Source organism: Mauremys reevesii, linkage group 17, assembly GCF_016161935.1.
Source record: "Mauremys reevesii isolate NIE-2019 linkage group 17, ASM1616193v1, whole genome shotgun sequence".
Lineage (NCBI taxonomy): Eukaryota > Metazoa > Chordata > Testudines > Geoemydidae > Mauremys > Mauremys reevesii.
The window spans coordinates 31465688-31483503 of NC_052639.1; the positions used below are offsets into that span (position 1 = coordinate 31465688).

The 17816-nt window shown below is 50.7% G+C and overlaps 1 protein-coding gene and 1 long non-coding RNA gene across 4 annotated transcripts in view; both read left to right on the forward strand.

Moving 5' to 3' along the window:
- The window catches only part of LOC120385050 (maestro heat-like repeat family member 5), a 194328-nt gene extending 186192 nt beyond the window's left edge, over positions 1 to 8136 (forward strand). The window contains exons 1-5 of one of the 3 annotated variants that reach the window (XR_005589233.1): positions 3290 to 3658; positions 4258 to 4447; positions 7103 to 7240; positions 7389 to 7506; positions 8028 to 8136. Coding sequence is in view for 2 of the 3 variants with exons in the window: in XM_039504144.1 (XP_039360078.1) it covers positions 7191 to 7240; positions 7389 to 7506; positions 8028 to 8096 (237 nt within the window). In the remaining variant the exon portion in view is untranslated. Of the gene's footprint in view, positions 1 to 3289; positions 3659 to 4069; positions 4448 to 6433; positions 7241 to 7388; positions 7507 to 8027 lie in introns of those variants that run through there. The other 2 variants (XM_039504145.1, XM_039504144.1) reach the window with 2 other exon arrangements.
- A 1034-nt stretch (positions 8137 to 9170) lies between these two features.
- On the forward strand, positions 9171 to 17531 carry LOC120385053. The gene is made up of 4 exons (XR_005589236.1): positions 9171 to 9221; positions 14517 to 14602; positions 15440 to 15593; positions 16401 to 17531. It is a non-coding gene; the product is annotated as an uncharacterized LOC120385053 (long non-coding RNA).
- The last annotated feature ends 285 nt before the right edge of the window (positions 17532 to 17816 follow it).

Below are 17816 nucleotides of genomic sequence, written 5' to 3' on the forward strand. Positions count from 1 at the left end.
GGGCACTGGGGCCCAGGCATCCGGGGCCTGGTTGGCGGCAGCTGTGCCAGGGGAGGCTTCCCCCACTATTATACCCACCGCCTGTGCTTCCACTGAGGGATCTCCAGAGTGTCAATGTTCCCCGGAGCTCGCCTTCCCTGACAGGCCTGAGCAACCAGAGCTTGTCACTAGACCACGCACAGCCTCCCCGTGGGAAGCGTATGGACCCAAACAGGCTGGAGACAAGTTATCGCAGAAATCACTGGGGACTCGGGGAGCATCTTCAGCTGAGCAGGGTGACACACCCCACAGGAGCTGAATTTCTGACTCGGGGCTGAGTAGTGCAGGGTGGATGCGCAGCACAGCTGTGAGGCTGTCTGCTGCGATCGATGCACCAGGGTCGATTTAGTGGGGGTCTAGTGAAGACCCACTAAATTGACAGCAGAGCGCTCTCCGGGCAACTCTGGGACTACACCGGGAACGACAGGAGTAAGGTAAGTCTCCCGTCGGCCCAGCACAGCGTAGACACAGCAGTAAGTCGACCTAAGCTACCTCGAATCCAGCTGTGTTAGTCATGTGGCTGGAGCAGCATCAGTTAGGACGACTTACTGCGGTAGGAAGGACACAGTGGGAGGGGCAGTGTGGGGATCTCTCTGCCATGGTGCCCTGGGGCTGAGGGGTCTGTGAGAGGGGCAGTGTCCGGGCTTGTCTGCTATGGGGCTTGGGGTGTGTGGGAGGGGCAGTGTGGGGATCTCTGTGCCATGGGGCCTGGGGCTTAGGGGTCTGTGGGAGGGGCAGTGTGGGGATCTCTGTGCCATGGGGCCATAGGGCTGAGGGGTCTATGGGAGGGGCAGTGTGGGGATCTCTCTGCCATGGGGCCCTGGGGCTGAGGGATCTGTGGGAGGGGCAGTGTGGGGATCTCTCTGCCATGGGGCTCTGGGGCTGAGGGGTCTGTGAGAGGGGCAGTGTCCGGGCTTGTCTGCTATGGGGCTTGGGGTGTGTGGGAGGGGCAGTGTGGGGATCTCTCTGCCATGGGGAATAGGGCTGAGGGGTCTTTGGGAGGGGCAGTGTGGGGATCTCTCTGCCATGGGGCCCTGGAGCTGAGGGGTCTATGGGAGGGGCAGTGTGGGGTTCTCTCTGCCATGGAGCCCTGGGGCTGAGGGGTCTGTGGGCGGGGCAGTGTGGGGATCTCTCTGCCATGGGGCCCTGGGGCTGAGAGGTCTGTGAGAGGGACAGTGTGGGGAATTAGAGGATTGGACCAAAAGAAATATGATGAGGTTCAGCAAGGACAAGTGCAGAATCCTGTACTTAGAACGGAAGAATCCCCTGCACTGCTACAGACTAGGGACCGAATGGCTGGGCAGCAGTTCTTCAGAAAAGTACCTAGGGGTTACGGTGGACGAAAAGCTGAATATGATTCAACAGTGTGCCCTTGTTGCCAAGAAGACTAATGGCATTTTGGGTTGTATAAGTAGGGGCATTTCCAGCAGATCAAGGGATGTGATCATCCCCCTCTATTCAGCACTGGTGAGGCCTCATTTGGAGTACTGTGTCCAGTTTTGGGCCCCACACTACAAGAAGGATGTGGATAAATTGGAGAGAGTCCAGCGGAGGGCAACAAAAATGATTAGGGGGCTGGAGCACATGACTTATGAGGAGAGGCTGAGGTAACTGGGATTGTTTAGTCTTCAGAAGAGAAGAATGAGGGGGGATTTGATAGCTGCTTTCAACTACCTGAAAGGGGGTTCCAAAGAGGATGGATCTAGACTGTTCTCAGTGGTAGAAGATTACAGAACAAGGAGTAATGGTCTCAAGTTGCAGAAGGGAAGGCTTAGTTTGGACATTAGGAAAAACTTTTTCACTAGTAGAGTGGTGAAGAACTGGAATGGGTTACCTAGGGAGGTGGTGGAATCTCCTTCCTTAGAGGTTTTTAAGGTCAGGCTTGACAAAGCCCTGGTTGGGATGATTTAGTTGGGTTTGGTCCTGCTTTGAGCAGGGGGTTGGACTAGATACCTCCTGAGGTCCCTTCCAACCCTGAGATTCTATGATTCTATGATCTCTCTGCCATGGGGCCCTGGGGCTGAGAGGTCTGTGAGAGGGACAGTGTCCGGACTTGTCTGCTATGGGGCCTGGGGTCTGTGGGAGGGGCAGTGTGGGGATCTCTCTGCCTTTGGATGCTAACATGGGAGGGGAAAACATTAAATCTTCTCTCCCCATCCCTTACACCCCTGTCCTTCCTCTTCCCCTTCCCAGCAAGAGTCACCTCTGCCCTTGTCTCTCTGATGCAGAGACCCCCACCGACCAGTCAGAGAAGGACCTTGCCCTGAGGAGAAGGCTGAGGAGAATGAAGACCCAGCCGCAGAAGGAGAGGAAGAGGAGGAAGAGCTAGAGACAGAGGAGGAGGAGAAGCAGGAAGAGCAAGTCCTGATCACAGAAAAAGAGGAGGAGGTGGAGGACCTAGCCATAAAAGAGGAGGAGGACTTGACCACAGAGGAAAAGGACGAGGCGGACATATCCGTAGAGGAGGAAAAGGAGGAGGATGAGAACTTGTCTGCAGAAGAGGAAGAAGAGGAGGAGGAGGAGGAGAACGTGTCTGCAGAAGAGGAGGAGGTCAAGCACCTCTCCACAGAAGAGGAAGAGGACTTGACCACAGAGACGGAGGAGGAAGAAGAAGGTAAAAGAAGAGGAAGAAGAAGGTAAAGGAAGGACGTGGCCCTGGTGGAGGAACACCTGATCATGGAGCAAAAGGAAGAAGAGAAGGACCTGGCCATGGAGCAGCAAGAGGAGCACCTGCCTGTGGAGGAAGAGGAGGAGGACCTGGCCACAGTAGTGGAGCACCTGGCCATGGAGCAGGTGGAGAGGAGGAGGACCTGGCTACAGAGGAGGGAAAGGAGGACCTGAATTAGCAGGAGGAGAAGGAAGAGGACCTGGCAATGGAGGAGGACGAGGATGTGGCCATTCAGAAGAAAGAAGAGAAGGAAGAAGAGGTACTGGCTATGGAGGGAAAGGAAGTGGAGGAGGATTAGACTTGGCCGGAGAATGAGCAGGAGGAAGAGGACCTGGTCACAGAGGAGAAGGAGGAGGATGTGGCCATGCAGGGGGAAGAAGAGGCGGAAGAGGAGGTAGAGGACCTGGCTATAGACTAGGAGGACCCAGGAACAGAGGAGGACGAGGATGTGCCAATGCAGGGGGATGAAGAAGAGAAGGAGATGGACCTAGCCCTGGAGGAGGAGGAGCAAGAGGACCTGGCCAGAGAGGAGGACGAGAAGGAGGAAAAGGAGGAGGAGAACCTGTCCAGGAGGACCTGACCATAGAGGAGGAAGTGGAGGAGGGGGAGGACCGGGCCATGGGAATGGAGCATGTCGTCATGGAGAAGAAAGCGGAAGAGGATGACTTGGATGAGGAAGAGGATGAGGAGGGCAAAGCCAAGTCCTCCTCCACCTCCATGGCCAGGTCCCCCTTGCCCAGATGCATAAATAGGGAAGTAATGAGTAGGAGCAAGGAGGGGATCTTACCTCTCTCTATAGCATTGGTGAGAGAGATAATGGAATGGTGACGTCCAGTTCTGGTGTCTGTGTTTTTAAAGGATGGTGTTAAATTGGAGAGGGTGCAGAAAAGAGTCACACAAATGATCTGAGAGCTGGAGAAAATGACCTACAGTGAGAGACTCAAATTGTAGGTGGGTGAAATTTAATGGCCTGGAACATTCAGGAGATCAGATGAGATGATCCAATGGTACCTTCTGGCCTTAAGCTCTATGAAACTCTATGAACCATCGTCTCCCCTCCCCTGCTCCGATGTGCTTCACCGCACAGAAGGGTGGCTGGACAGCCTGGAATGGCCCTGCTCCAAAGCGGCCCTGGCGGAGAAGACAGCAGTGAGTGAGAGACGGCTGTGGGGACCTGGCGGGAGGGCAGGAGACCTTGGACAAGGAGGGGGCTCCCTTGGCAGGGAAGCAGATCGGTGGCACTGGAGAGGACAGCAAAGAGCAGGGATTCCTGGGGCTGAGGACTGGGCAGCAGCCAAGGGGAAATTCTGGGCGTAAGCGCTGGGGGTAGGTGGGAATCGTGGGATTGGGGGGTAAGGCGAGGCTGGCGGTAGAAAGGTAGGGGGCAGCTGTGAGAGGCTGGGCCAAGTGGGAAGGGAAGGAAGGAATCGGGAGGACAGGGCCCAGCTGTGTTGCCAGAGGATCCTGCTGGCTGTGTCTGGGCAGCCTCTCTGGGAAGTGCCCAGGGGTCAGTAGGGCCTGAATCTGACATTCTCCTTTGGGTCTTACAGGAACTAACTGAGAGCTGCCCCAGGACTCTGGGCCCAGCTCTGTCCTCTCCAGCTCCATGGACCGCACGTGAAACCTCCCGTACCAGAAGCTCCTGCCTGGCTCCCCCAGCTCCGGTGCTGCTCAGTCCAGAGACGCTGCCTCTTCCATGGCCAGGTTCTCCTCCACCTACTGAACAGCCTGCGGTGATGGGTAAGGGAACCCATGGCCACACGGAGACACCATGGGCACGGATGGGGATTGAATCTGGGCCCTTCACCATCACGGGCACAAGCCTGCCAGGCTCCCATTCAGGTAGCCATGGAAGGCTCTGCCTGCAGACACCCCCTCTCCATTCCCACTGCCAGACTCTTGCCTGCGGTGACAACGAAGGAGCAGGAGAACTCCTGGGGGAGAACCCCCGGGCTGCACAGTCGGGTGTCAATATTGAAAGGTGCCTTTTGGCCTCTAAGTGCCTCTTTTACTCGGCTGTTTAGCCATGGGGGCATTTTTTTTATCCTTGCACGGGTTTGTTTTTTGTTTGCGGTGTACATTTAGTGTGAGCCTCTAGTACAGTGTTTTTAAACAGTCTCCGTGCGCTTGGCTGGCATTTCACCCTGGCATGTTGCTTTTAATTTCCATTTAACGAGCCTGCTCACGTCTGGGCAGTTCCCCTTTCTGAGGTTAAATGCTCCTGTGGTGGGTTTCTTGGGCATTTCCCCCTCCAGGGCTGTGCCATGTGATTCCATCAGGGCTGTGATTGCAGAAAGTAACTACTGCAGCGTGGGGGTTGCACGGTGAGAGCTCACACCGTGCACTCTCCTAAGCAGAGAACGTCTCCAAGGACCGGCACTGCGGTACCGCTCCTTGCCAACACCGCCCAGATCTGCTGCATGTGCCCTGTCAGCCAGCAGGGGGTTGGTCTCTATTGTCACAAACGGGGGATAAAAGGACTCTCCTTATCCATGTGAGGGCATTCAGCCAGTATTCACGGGGCGCTGGATGTCATCCGGCCCCTTGGCAGCTCTGAGCTCAGAAGGACAGTGGGTGAGTGTTTGGGAAAGAATTTCTACTGATTTCCCGTTGGGCTCCATCCAAAGCCAATAACTAGGGCTGTCAATTAATGGCCTTTTGATCGCACTGTTAAACAATAATAGAATACCAGGTTACATGTATTATCAATACTTTTGAATTTTTTTATACTTTCAAATATATTGATTTCAATTACAACACAGAATACAAAAACAACGAGGAGTCCTTGTGTCACCTTAGAGACTAACAAATTTATATGGGCCTAAGCTGTGCATGCTTTCATCAGATGCATGGAGTGTAACAGACAGTAGGGAGGTATAAATACACAGCGTATGAAAAGATGGGAGTTGCCTTACCAAGTGCGGGGTCAGTGCTAACCAGCCAATTCAATTAAGGTGGAAGTGGGCTAATCTCAACAAGGTGGAAGCATCCACCAAGAAGGGGTGGAAAGCATTTTGTAGTGCTAATGAAGCCAGTGTAAACAAGGTGGCCCATTTAAAACAGTTGACAAGAAAGTGTGAGTATCAGCAGGGGGACATTAGATTTTTAGCACACGGAAGCTTATTCCCAAATAAATGTGTTAGTTTCTAAGGTGCCACAAGGACTCCTTGTTTTTGCTGATACAAAACGTTTTTGCTACCACTCTGAAACCAGATCTTAAGTGGTTTCTCTGCTGGTACCCTGGCTCAGTTGCCTTCAGCTCTAGGTGGCCCTTTAGTGAGCAGGTGCAGTTGGGGTGTGTCTTGGAAGTATCCAGGTTTCTGTCTCTGTAAATTTTGCCTAGAAATCTTCCCAGCACGGGATCATGAGATGTCCACCACTTTTGACTGGGCCAGAAATACTGGGCCTATGAGAACGGATCTACTCTGGATGGTTTCAGCCTGTCCAGTCATGGCTGGAAAGCCAAAGCACAGAGTCTGCAGCATTAAGAGAAAGAACGGGGAATAACATCATCCAAACTCTTCTGATCTTTCCACAGGGCTCCATCCTGCTTCCAGGAGTGGGTGAAGGTTCAGGAGCCTTCATATGTCTCCTCCGCTCTGAGGAGCCAATCTTATTTTGTAATACACTGGAGAGGAATTGAGACATGACAAAAGGACAATAGCGAGTGGCAATGGGGCAGATGGCAGACTGGGATAGTTGAGTGAAATTCTTCCCCCCCTCCAGGCAATGAGGACCATTTACGAGGTCCTTTTCCTATGGGGATACCGAGAAGCCATCCTGGAAATGTATCCCTAGATGCTCATCCTCTGCATCAGGCAAGTGCAGTATGTGATGGATCTGCACTTGCCAAGGACCCCTGAGCAAATCTGTGGGCCTCTGTCCCAGAACGTGGACAGAGCCACACCAGCAGCACATGGGACCAGGCACCGCAGGATGTCAGTGTCACAGGTAAACAGGAGGAAGAGGGACCAGTTCAACTGGTTCTGTGGGCACAGTTAGGGGCCTCCATCTACATGGGAAAAAGAGAGCGCCAGAAGACACCTCAGGTGGTGTAAACTGACACAGCTTTGCTCGCTTATGCCAACTAAGGATCTGGCCCCACATGCCTGCTTGAGTCCTGTTACCTGTCACAGTAAAGAATCAAGTATTCAACCGCATTGAGTGATGACATCAACCATCTTCAGAAGCTACAGTGTCACTAACTGGTTACAAACTCAATGGAACTGCAGTGTCGACAGGGCCCATTGGGCAGGGAAGCACCATGATATCACACTAGATCTATCCTTGGGGAGGCTAGCTCCTGCTGTCCATACTGTGTGTGCCAGGGCATGTGCAGATTTGCCATGCTTGGGGCTGATCTCTTTACCTGACACTGGTATTTTTTGTCTTTAGCACATCGGTGGAGGCTGTGAAGACTCTTTTTTCCATGCCTGGAGACTGGAAGGAATTTGCTGGCATCCAGTTACAGCAGAGTTGAGACATGATAGCCTCCCGCAATTACTACTCGCAGGGTGTTGGCGTGATTGCAAGGTAGGAGCCCAAAGGTTCCTCTTCATTGGGAATGGGATTTCCATGTGAAATATTCCTCTGTTCCAGGCTGCCATCTCAGCCCAGCAACTAGAGAGGAACTCTCTCTCCCCTTTGATAACCACAAGGGACTTTCTGCTCTATGTTCCAGAGCCATGATCGAGTTTGAGAACCCTCAGCTCCCTGCAGCTTTCAGAGAGGCCGTCAGCATTGTCCAGAGTGAGAAGGAGGAGGAGCAGAGAAATATCGCCATGACTTTCTGCACTGAGGTGAGATTCATTAGTTGACAGGCACAAGTGGGCTTTCTGGAGAGCAGCTCAGGCCAGTAAGCTCTGGGCACATTGTCAGCAGCTCAGCAGCCTTCCAGCCAGCTAGCTCCTCTCCGCACATGGATGGTGGTGGGGCATGGCACAGAGAGGGAGGGAGAGACAGGGTGAGATCGCTCCTGGCTGGATGTGCCTAGGTGGGATCATGTGACAAGAGGAGATGTTTCTCCGGTGCCCCAAGGCCATGCTTCTCTCCTCACCTTTCCTGGGGTTCTGCTTTTCTTCTGCCCCAGGGTCGCTCCATGGCACTCAGTGGGGCCTGGAGATTCCCCTTTCCTGGGGTTTATTTGTGACTTGTGTATTAGTCTAAGTTCTGAACCAACTGAAAGAGCAGCACCTGGCTCCCTACACACCAGAGACTTTGTATGGGAGTAAGTGGCCATTTGGTAAAGATGAGTGTCCAGGAACAGACTCCACAGTAAGATCTCTGCTCCTCATCCAGATCTTGATTTGGCTCTTTTCAGTTTCTTCAGAGTGCTTCTATTGCCACGACAGTGACAAAATCAGACCTCCGGGCGCAGTTCATGGAGTAGATCAAAGACACAAATCCCATCATACGCAGGCTCAGTCTACGGGCCTTGGCAGTATTGTGCTTCAGCCAGAAAAAGTGAGAGGCATGGATTGTCCGGGGGACCAAGGAAGCCGATGTCTATCGAATAGCTCAGAAATGAGAGTGAGATCCCCACACAAGCCTTGCTGTGGAGTTAGAAACTCTGTGACTCCTTCACTCCCTCTGCAGCTGGCCCTGACCCAAGCCTGTTTTCCCACCTGGAGCTGACCCCTGTAGCCAGGTCCCATCTGCTTCGGTTGGGTGGCAGGACTCTATTCCAGGTTCTCTGCTGGTTCATTTCTGCAGGAGTTACAATCTCTTCACATTTTTTAAATTTTTCTCCTGCCTCTGTGTCCTGCCTGTGCGGACTCTGCCCGCTTGCCTGTGCGGTCGGCACATCGGCTGTGTACCCCGCTGCTGCTGTCTGCGGCCCCGCTGCACTGCAGGCGCTGTGGAGTTAGAAACGCTGTGACTCCTTTGCTCCTCTGCAGCTGGCCCTGACCCAAGCCTGAGAGGGTCCGGTTGTTTTCCCACCTGAGCTGACCCTGTAGCCAGGTCCCATCTGCTTCGGTTGGGTGGCAGGACTCTATTCCAGGTTCTCTGCTGGTTCATTTCTGCAGGAGTTACAATCTCTTCACATTTTTTAAATTTTTCTCCACAACTGTCAGACCTGCAAACTTTTGTTTTTGAAAATGAAAGCTGAGGTTCTGGAGAACACAATAGTAACTCCAGAGAGGTGCTACTGTGGTGCATGGGCTCATACTGGCTGTTGCCATGCCCTGGCTCTATGCTTTGGCTTCCCTGGACTAGTCGCTGTGGGGAGAACATGTCATTTGTATATTGTGCATTTCTTCCTTCTTTCTTCCTAGATGCAGAACAAGAGCCTGTCATAAACAGATAGTTAAGGGTTAAGGTCCCTTTTACCTGTAAAGGGTTAACATGCAGTACCTGATGACCACCTGACCAGAGGACCAATCAGAGACAAGATTTTTTTCAAATCTCTGTGGAGGGAAGCCTTTGTCTGTGTTCTTTGTTAGAGCTCTCTTTGGATCTAAGAGAGGTCAGTCATGTCTCCAAGTTCTCCTGGAGTAGTTTCTACTATTTAATAGTGAGTATTAATTAGAAAGGCGAATTAGTCTTATAATTTGATTTCTACATTTGCAATTGTGTGTTTGCTAAAGGAAATTCTTTATTCCTGTTTGCTGATATTGCTTTTACTGAGAAAGGGGGGAGGGGGAATTCTCTCCAGAGATTGATAAGTTTAGAACCTGTATTGTTCTATCTTGGATTACAGAGACAAGTTACTTTCTTTTTATTTTTTAATAAAGTCTTTTCTTTTTAAAACTTGGTTAATTCCTCCTCTTGTGGAGATTCAAGGGAAGGGGAGGGGGGAAGAGTGAGTTCCTCCTAAGGGTGATTCACAAAGTTGAATCGGTGTGTCTCTCTCCAGAGTGGCTAGAGAGGGAGGGGGCAAGTGGGCTGCTTCCCTGTGTGTAGATTCAAGGAGTTTGGATCAAGGTATCTCTCGCTCCGGAGCAGGCTGGAGAGGGGGAAGGGGGAGGGAACTGGCTGTTTCTCTCTCTGGTGAGATTCAAGGGGTTTGAATCTGGGTTCCCCAGGGGAAGCTTGGGGGACAGGCAGTGTGTCAGACACTTTAACCTGACTGGTGGCAGCGAGAAGGAGACCTACCCTAGGATTTTAGGGTGGGGGGATACATGCAGGTCCCCACATTGGATCCCAACAGCTCCAAGTGGGGGTGAGACCTATGACAGAGCCACATCCCCAAATTCCTGTTCCACGCCTTAGAGTACCTGGAAAGCTCACAGACAACAATCAGACATTCTGCAGCCCTGTTCATTGGTAATCAGAGCAACTTCACTTGAGCTTTTTTGACTTGCTTCCTTCAAAGCCCTTTTCTAGACTGCTGCTCTGTTCCCTCCGACAGCACCAGAATCTTAACACTGTGTGTGCGTGTGTGAAGGGAGCAACTTAGCTGTATGACTGCACCAATGTCCCCTGCCCACAACTACATTTTGGCTGCACCTAGGGAAGCCAGCATGATGTGAATTCAATCTTCTTTGGAAATCAGCCTCTCAGTATCTTCTGGGCCATGATGTTTTATCTAATGTGCTTTGTGAACAGATGTAAGGAATGTATTTAATTTCCCAAGGGCTGTCTTGGGGCAATGGCTGCATCTTTAGCAGTTTTCAGCGAAGGATTTGAAAAGTAATGAGATCCATGGTATGTCTAGGGGCGTGTCTGCACTACGAAATTCAGTGGATTTTATAGAAGTTGAGCTTTAGCAACCAATTTTATACAGTCAATCATGCTTGTCCCCACTAAGCGCATTAGGTTGGTGCAGTGCGTCCTCAGTACCCTGGCTAGTATTGACTCATGGAGTGGTGCACAGAGGGTTGCTATCCCACAGTCCCCGCTGCCCATTGGAATTCTGCGTTAAGCTCCCAATGCCTGATGAGGCAAAAACATCGTTGTGTGTGGTTTTGGGTACATGCTGTCAGTCTCCTCCTCCCTCTTTGAAAGCAACAGCAAACAATCATTTCGCACCTTTTTCCTGGGTTATCTGTGCAGATGCCATGGCAGATACCATGGAGCCCGCTCCACTGCACACGGCTTTGTGAGCATTGTAACCACCTCGCGCATTATCCTGCAGTATGTGCAGAGCCTAGCTAGGAGCCACCAGCATAAGGAAGATTGTGAGGAGGACATGGACACAGATGTTCCTGAAAGCACAGGATGTGGCGATTGGGATATCATGGCGGCATTGGGGCATATTGATACAGTGGAACACCGATTCTAGGTCTTGCAAACAAGCACAGACTGCTTGGACTGCATAGTGTTGCAGGTATGGGATGATTCCCATTGGCTGCGAAACTTTCGCATGTGTAAGGCCACTTTCATGGAACTTTGTGAGTTGCTTTTTCCACCCTGAAGTGCAGGAATACCAAGATGAGACCTGCTCTGACAGTTGAGAAGCGAGTGGCGATATCCCTGTGGAAGCTTGCAACACCTGTCTGCTACCGGTCAGTCGGGAATCAATTTGCTCTGTTCCCTCCGACAGCACCAGAATCTTAAAAGTGTGTGTGTGTGTGTGTGTGTGTGTGTGTAAAACTACCGTGGGGGCTGCTGTGATCCAAGTAGCCAAGGCAATCAATAACCTTCTGTTAACAAGGGAAGTGACTCTTGGAAATGTGCAGGTCATAGTAGATGGCTTTGCTTCAGTGGGGTTCCCTAACTGTGATGGGGCGACAGAGGGAACACGTATCCCTATCTTGGCACCGGGCCACCTTGCCAAAGAGTACATAAACCACAAGGGGTACTTCTCTATGGTGTTGCAAGCACTAGTGGGTCACAAGGGCCATTTCACCGATATCAACGTGGGACGGTCGGGAAGGTGCATGATGCTCACATCTTTTGGAACTCCGTGCTGTTAGAAAACTGCAAGAAGGGACTTTCTTCCCAGATCAGAAAATTACCATTGGGGATGTTGAAATGCCAATAGTTATCCTTGGGGACCCAGCCTACCGCTTGCTCCCATGGCTCATGAAGCCGTACATAGGCAGCCTGGACAGTAGTAAGGAGCAGTTCAACTGTAGCCTGAGCAAGTACAGAATGGTGGTAGAATGTGCCTTTGGACGTTTAAAGGGGCACTGACGTTGTTTGCTGGGTAGGTTAGACCTCAGCGAAAGCAATATTCCTGTTATTGCTGCTTGCTGTGTGCTCCATAATATCTGTGAGAGTAAGGGGGAGATGTTTATGGCAGGGTGGGAGGTTAAGGCAAATCTCCTGGCGGCCAATTTTGAACAGCCAGACACCAGGGCAATTAGAAAAGCACACCAAGGCATGCTATGCATCAGAGAGGCTTTGAAAACCAGTTTCATGACTGACCAGGCTACGGTGTGACAGTTGTGTGTGTTTGTCCTTGATGTGAAGCTGCCTCCTTTGGTGAATGTGCTTCCCTGTAAGCCAATCCCCCTCCCCCTCTTCGACCACAGCTGGCACAGGAAATAAAGTCTCTATTGTTCTGAATCCATTCATTCTTTATTCATTTAAAAAAAAAAAGATCTCTGACAACGCTGACTAGTAAAAGGTAGCCTAGTCGGGTGGGATAGGAGGGTAGGACAAGGTCACAGTGCTTATTGTAGCCACAGTATAAATCAAGGCTGTTTGAATGACAGCCTTCTGTTGCTTGGGCCATCCCCTGGAGTTGAGCAGCTTGGTGCCCGGAGCCTCCCCACCCCTGTGTTCTTGGGCATCTGGGTGAGGAGGATCTGGAACTTGGCAAGGAGGGCAATGGATGCAGCAGGGTTCTGAAGTCTAGTTGCCTGTCCTGCAGCTCCACCAGACGCCTCATCATGTCCGTTTGCTCCCGCATTAGCCTCAGCATCTCCTCCTGCGTGTTCCGATAACGCTCACTGTATGCTTTCCTGGCCTTTGCCACTGAATGCCTCCATGCATTCAGCTGTGTCCTATCAGTGCGGGAGAACTGTGTGAGCTCTGAAAATGTCATCACTAGTGCGTTTTTTTCCGCCTTCTAATCTGCGATAACCTCAGGGATGAAGTTGATACAGGGAGCATAGAAACATTTGGAGCTGCAGGGTGGGGAAAGGGAGAGTAGAATTTAAGAAGATACATTTCTGAGAACAAAAGAGAGACTCTTTCACAGTGAATCAAGCAATTCACAGCAGACAGCATATGTGTTTTAGGTACAAGGTCGCACTTTGTCTTTTATATTGAGTGCCTGCCGGTATGGTGACACATCACACACAGCTGGGCAACAGAATTCGGTTTCCAGGCAGCCATGGTAAGCCAAAGGGTACGCAGGGTTGGCTTCTTCCACGTTCATGACATGTGGGAATGGTTTCAAACTGCAGTACCCTCCTTTCCCATAGCAACCAATGCCGGTTGGGTTTGCTGTTTAAAAGGAGGGGCTGTGGTTTTGGGGTAAATGTGCAGCACACCCCTCCCCCCGATCCCCTGCATGAATATTCTCCAGGATGATCCCTTTTAGCCAAGTGCAAACAGCCCAGCATGACTGGGGTCTAATGTGCTGGGGATCACCAAACAGAGGGGATTACTGTTCCCTTACCAAAATTCCCCTATTTCAACCAGGTGACCATGAATGATATCACTCTCCTGAGGCTGACACAGAAAGATAAAGACTGAATGTTGCATGAATGTGACCAAAACCCAGGACCATTCGCTGCCATGCTTTGTGCTGCAATGATTCCAGACTACTTGCTACTGGCTTGATGTGGTAAAGTGACCTACCGTGGAGGACGAAATAAGGCAGTCCTCCCCAGAAACCTTCCGCAAAGGCTTTCAGAGTACCTCCAGGAGAGCTTCGTGGAGATATTCCTGGAGGATTTCCGCTCCATCCCCAGACATGTTAAAAGACTTTTCCAATAGCTTTACTGGCTGTGAATGCATCCCAATTGTTCAGGGCAAATCAAACATTAAACACAGTTGCTTTTAATCACTGTAGTGTAGTTAGGTGGTGCCTTCTCCGCCTTCAGGGTCCGGGAACAATTCGCCCTGGGAGGGTATTGGCTCCAGGGTGAGGAAAAGGTTCTGGCTGCTGCGGAGAATGGATTCTCCACTTGCCTGCTGGGCATTCTCCTCCTCCTCCTCTTCCTCATCCACAAAATCCTCTTCCGTGTCGCACGAGGCTGCCACCTTGCAGGTGTCCACAAACAGTGGTGGGTAGAGGTAAGGACCCCCCAGAATGGCATGCAGCTGATCATAGAAGCGGCATGTCTGTGGCTCTGACCCGGAGTGACCATTTGCCTCCTTTGTCTTTTTGTAGGCTTGCCTGAGCTCCTAAATTTTCATATGGAACTGCTGTGTCCCCCTGGTGTGGACTCTTTCCACCATGCCCTGTGTGATTTTGGCATATATATCAACATTTCTTCTGCTTGATCAGAGTTCTGCCTGCACAGATTCTTCTCCCCATACAACAATCAGATCCAGTGTCTCCCGTTTGCTTCACACTGGAGCTCGTTTGTGATTCTGGGACTGCATGGTCACCTGTTCTGCTGAGCTCGCCATGCTGACCAAACAGGAAATGAAATTCAAAAGTTTTTGGTGCTTTTCCTGTGTACCTGTCTAGTGCATCGGAGTTGAAAGTGCTCTCCAGAACAGTCACACTGGAGCACTCTGGGATAGCTCCTGGAGGCCAATACCATCAAATTGCACAGTACTGAATCTACAGTACTGCAGATTCAACCCAGGAAGCTTGATTTTTGCGCTACTTCCCTCATCAGGGAGGAGTACAGTGGTTGATTTTAAGAGTCCTTTAGGTGGTCAGAATGGGGTTGGTTGTGTAGACACATTACTTATAAAATCGACCTAACGTGGCTAAATTTGACCTAACCTTGTATTTTAGAGCAGGCCTAGGAAAGACTATCCACCATTACTGCGATTTGTTGTCTGAAACAGTGAATGAAGATGGCATCTCCCGCCTGTATGAAGGTAAGGAAATACCTCTGTGTGTTAGTGCCTCTGTGGGAAGTACAGAGGTGCAGCACAGGGCCTGAAAACAGTTTGAATGTGTCCCTCTCTGTCTAAGGACAGAGTTTAAGGAAGAAGGATGGTCACGCGAGCTTTCATCGAGGTGCCACAATATGTGTACGGGAGCAGGGGAATTCCATCTCTAGCTCCTAGAATAGAGCTGTGTGGGGAGACTGTTGTCATAAAGGTCAGGAATGTCTCTAAAGGAAGGCCTGACAGAATTGAAAAGGGCTGTTGTTATTATTAAGGGTGGTGGTGGTGATGATGATGATGACGATTACCCTCTGTAGGGAAAGATTCATCACCTGCCCTCCCTGTAATGGCGTCTTTGCAGGCCAAGGAACTTCACTCCGAGATTGGTTATCAGCTCATAGGAAAACCCATGAGTGCACATGGGAAACACTTTTCCCTGTGAACTCTTAAGGAATGAAGGCACAGGGCCACAAAGGATTTCAATAGACATTAGGAGCCTAAATCCCTTTGTGGATCTCAGCCTAAATGTCTGATGGTTTAACACCTCTGCTGCTGTCAATTTCCTATTCCACCAAAAGAACAAGTGCCCCCAACTGTCTGTGTGTATGGGTGTGCATGTGTATGCCGGCGGAGAGGGAACTTATGCAAAAATGGAGGCTCCTCTCTCTCCAGGGCTATTTTGGGAGTAGCTGAGTTGTTGTTTCTGTGCCCCCAGACTCTTGGGTAGCTAATAGCATGTGGCAATGGCCATCTGAAGGGGAGGTTTCCTAGGCACCAGTTACATCAGCACCATGGGGCTTCCAACCCGTTTCCTCTTTGTTTCAGCTTTTCAAGAAGTGCCTTTGAAATCTGACAGGACCAGAAGGTACATCCTCAATAGACATTACAAATGGTTGCAGAAACTTGGAAATCTCGTGTCAGGTTCTGCATTCGACTAGGGAACCAGGACCAACACAGAAGACCTCTTCATCCTGCTATGGTATGTACAGCAGATGCTTATCAACACTTTGGAACCTGGGCTGAACAGTGAGATGTATATTGGCAGATGACACAAAATTATGTAGGTTACTCGGCCCTAGAGAAGACTTTGAAGAAGTTCAAAGGGATCTGTGATGGGTTGGGTCACAGAGATCCCCTTGGGACTGTCACCTGATGTGCTGAAATTATCTCTGAGCCCGTTTTCCCTGCCAGCCTGGGCCCCCCAGAACCCCATCTTGTGACCAGACATGCTAGCCTGCCCAACACAGACCCAGGGTCTGGTCCACACCCCCAAAGCTGTAGACTTCACTGAAAACAGCTCAGCAAGTTACCTGTCTTCAGCATCCCAGACACCCAGCTCCCAATGGGATCCAAACCTCAAATAAATCTGTTTTACTCTGTATAATGCTTATACAGGGTATATTTGTAAATTGTTCACCCTCCATAACACTGATAGAGAGAGATGAACAGCTGTTTGCCCCCGCCCCACCCCACCCCAGGTATTAATCGCATACTCTGGGTTTATTAATAAACAAAAGTGATTTTATTTAGTATAAAAAGTAGGATTTAAGTGGTTTCAAGTAATAACAGACAGAACAAAGTAAGCCACAAAAGCAAAATAAAGCCAAAACACTCAAGTCTAAGCCTAATATATTCAGAAACTGGTTACAGGTAATGCTGAATAGAGGGGAATGATCACATCCCTCGATCTGCTGGCAATGCTCCTATTTAGACAGCCCAAAATGCCATTAGCCTTCTTGGCAACACTGTAGACTCATATCCAACTTCTCATCCACTGTAACCCTAGGTCCTTTTCTGCAGAACTGCTGCCTAGCCACTCAACAGGTGCACTTCTGAACTGTGGGTCTGCACTGACCAGGGACAACAACTATGAGGTGGGATGTTAAGGGTGGGGTATACTACAGGAACTTTGGAGTTGGACTCAAGAACCTGAAGCAAAAGACACTGCCCAGCGTACACTGGGAAGGGTGTTTTGCTCGTGCTTTTATGTCTATGGATACCGCTTGACTGTTTTCTCAGATTACTGCTAGGTTACTTTTATTAAAGAAACTCTACCTCGGACTCTGTGCTTGCGAGAGGGGAAGAATTGCCTCTTAGAGGCATCCAGGCGTTACAGTGAAATTTCCCCAGGTTCCCGGGTGGGGGCTTGAGCCGGTTCTGGTTGCATTGTTGAAAAGGAACCCCCTAGGTGTTGAACCTGCCCTTCTCGCTGCCCACTTCAACTGGCAGAAGGGTTACAGACTGAACAGAACAGAACATGGGGGAGCAGCAACACCCGGCTGCTAACAGGGCAGTTGGCCAGACCTTGACTGACCAGGTTAAACTCCCAACTGCTCATTAAATACTGATATAAAATCCTCTGCAGACTGTGCCCCATTTCCCCCAAATTATCAAATAATGAACCCAACGCAGGTCTCTCAAGCACCAACTGTGAATCACCTGCCCCTCCCCTACTGCTCCCCCCCAGCTGAACAAGGGACCTTCTAACTCTATCCCTGTTCCTGCCCCCTCTTAACATGCCATTGCCCAGCACTCCCCACTGTCCATGTCAATGGCAAAATCTGAGGAGGTTTTATGTTAATATTTAATAATTAGATGGAGAAATGTAAAATCTAAGGCCCGGGCAGTTGTGTCCCTCCAAAACAGGGAGGAGTTGCTGTTGTTCTAATGACTGGGGGGTACCCAAAGGGATTTCACCGCAATCTGTCATCATTAGGAAGAAAATGGAGCAAAGTCTGAATATTTGATAACAGGAGAGAAGTGTGGCAAGATCTCTTGGGGAAGGAGCATCAATATTCAACAATCAGACAGTAAAAGGCAAAATCTGAGGGGAAATCAAATCAAAATTAATTAAATAACTGGAAAGTGCTGATTCCCCTGGCCCTGCCTTTGACACAGGCAGCAGGGAGCCATGGGGGACAGGGACACTGCATGAACAGGGGCAGGGAGGGGGATGGAGCCAGAAGGTCCCATGGCAGTTGGGGGGGCAGCAGTGGAGGAGGGTCAGCAGCTGGGACTGGGCAAACTGGGACCGGGCAGTCTCAGTGGGGACGTGGCTCGTCCCTTCCCCTCCAGTGACCCAGCCGTGCCCCGTCGCTGGCACAGAACAGCCCCCACGTTCCCACCCTGCCGGGGTTTTGTCTGAGCACTGGGGGAAATGACCCCCCACCTCCCAGGGCCATTTGTCCTGAGCTTGTGGTGA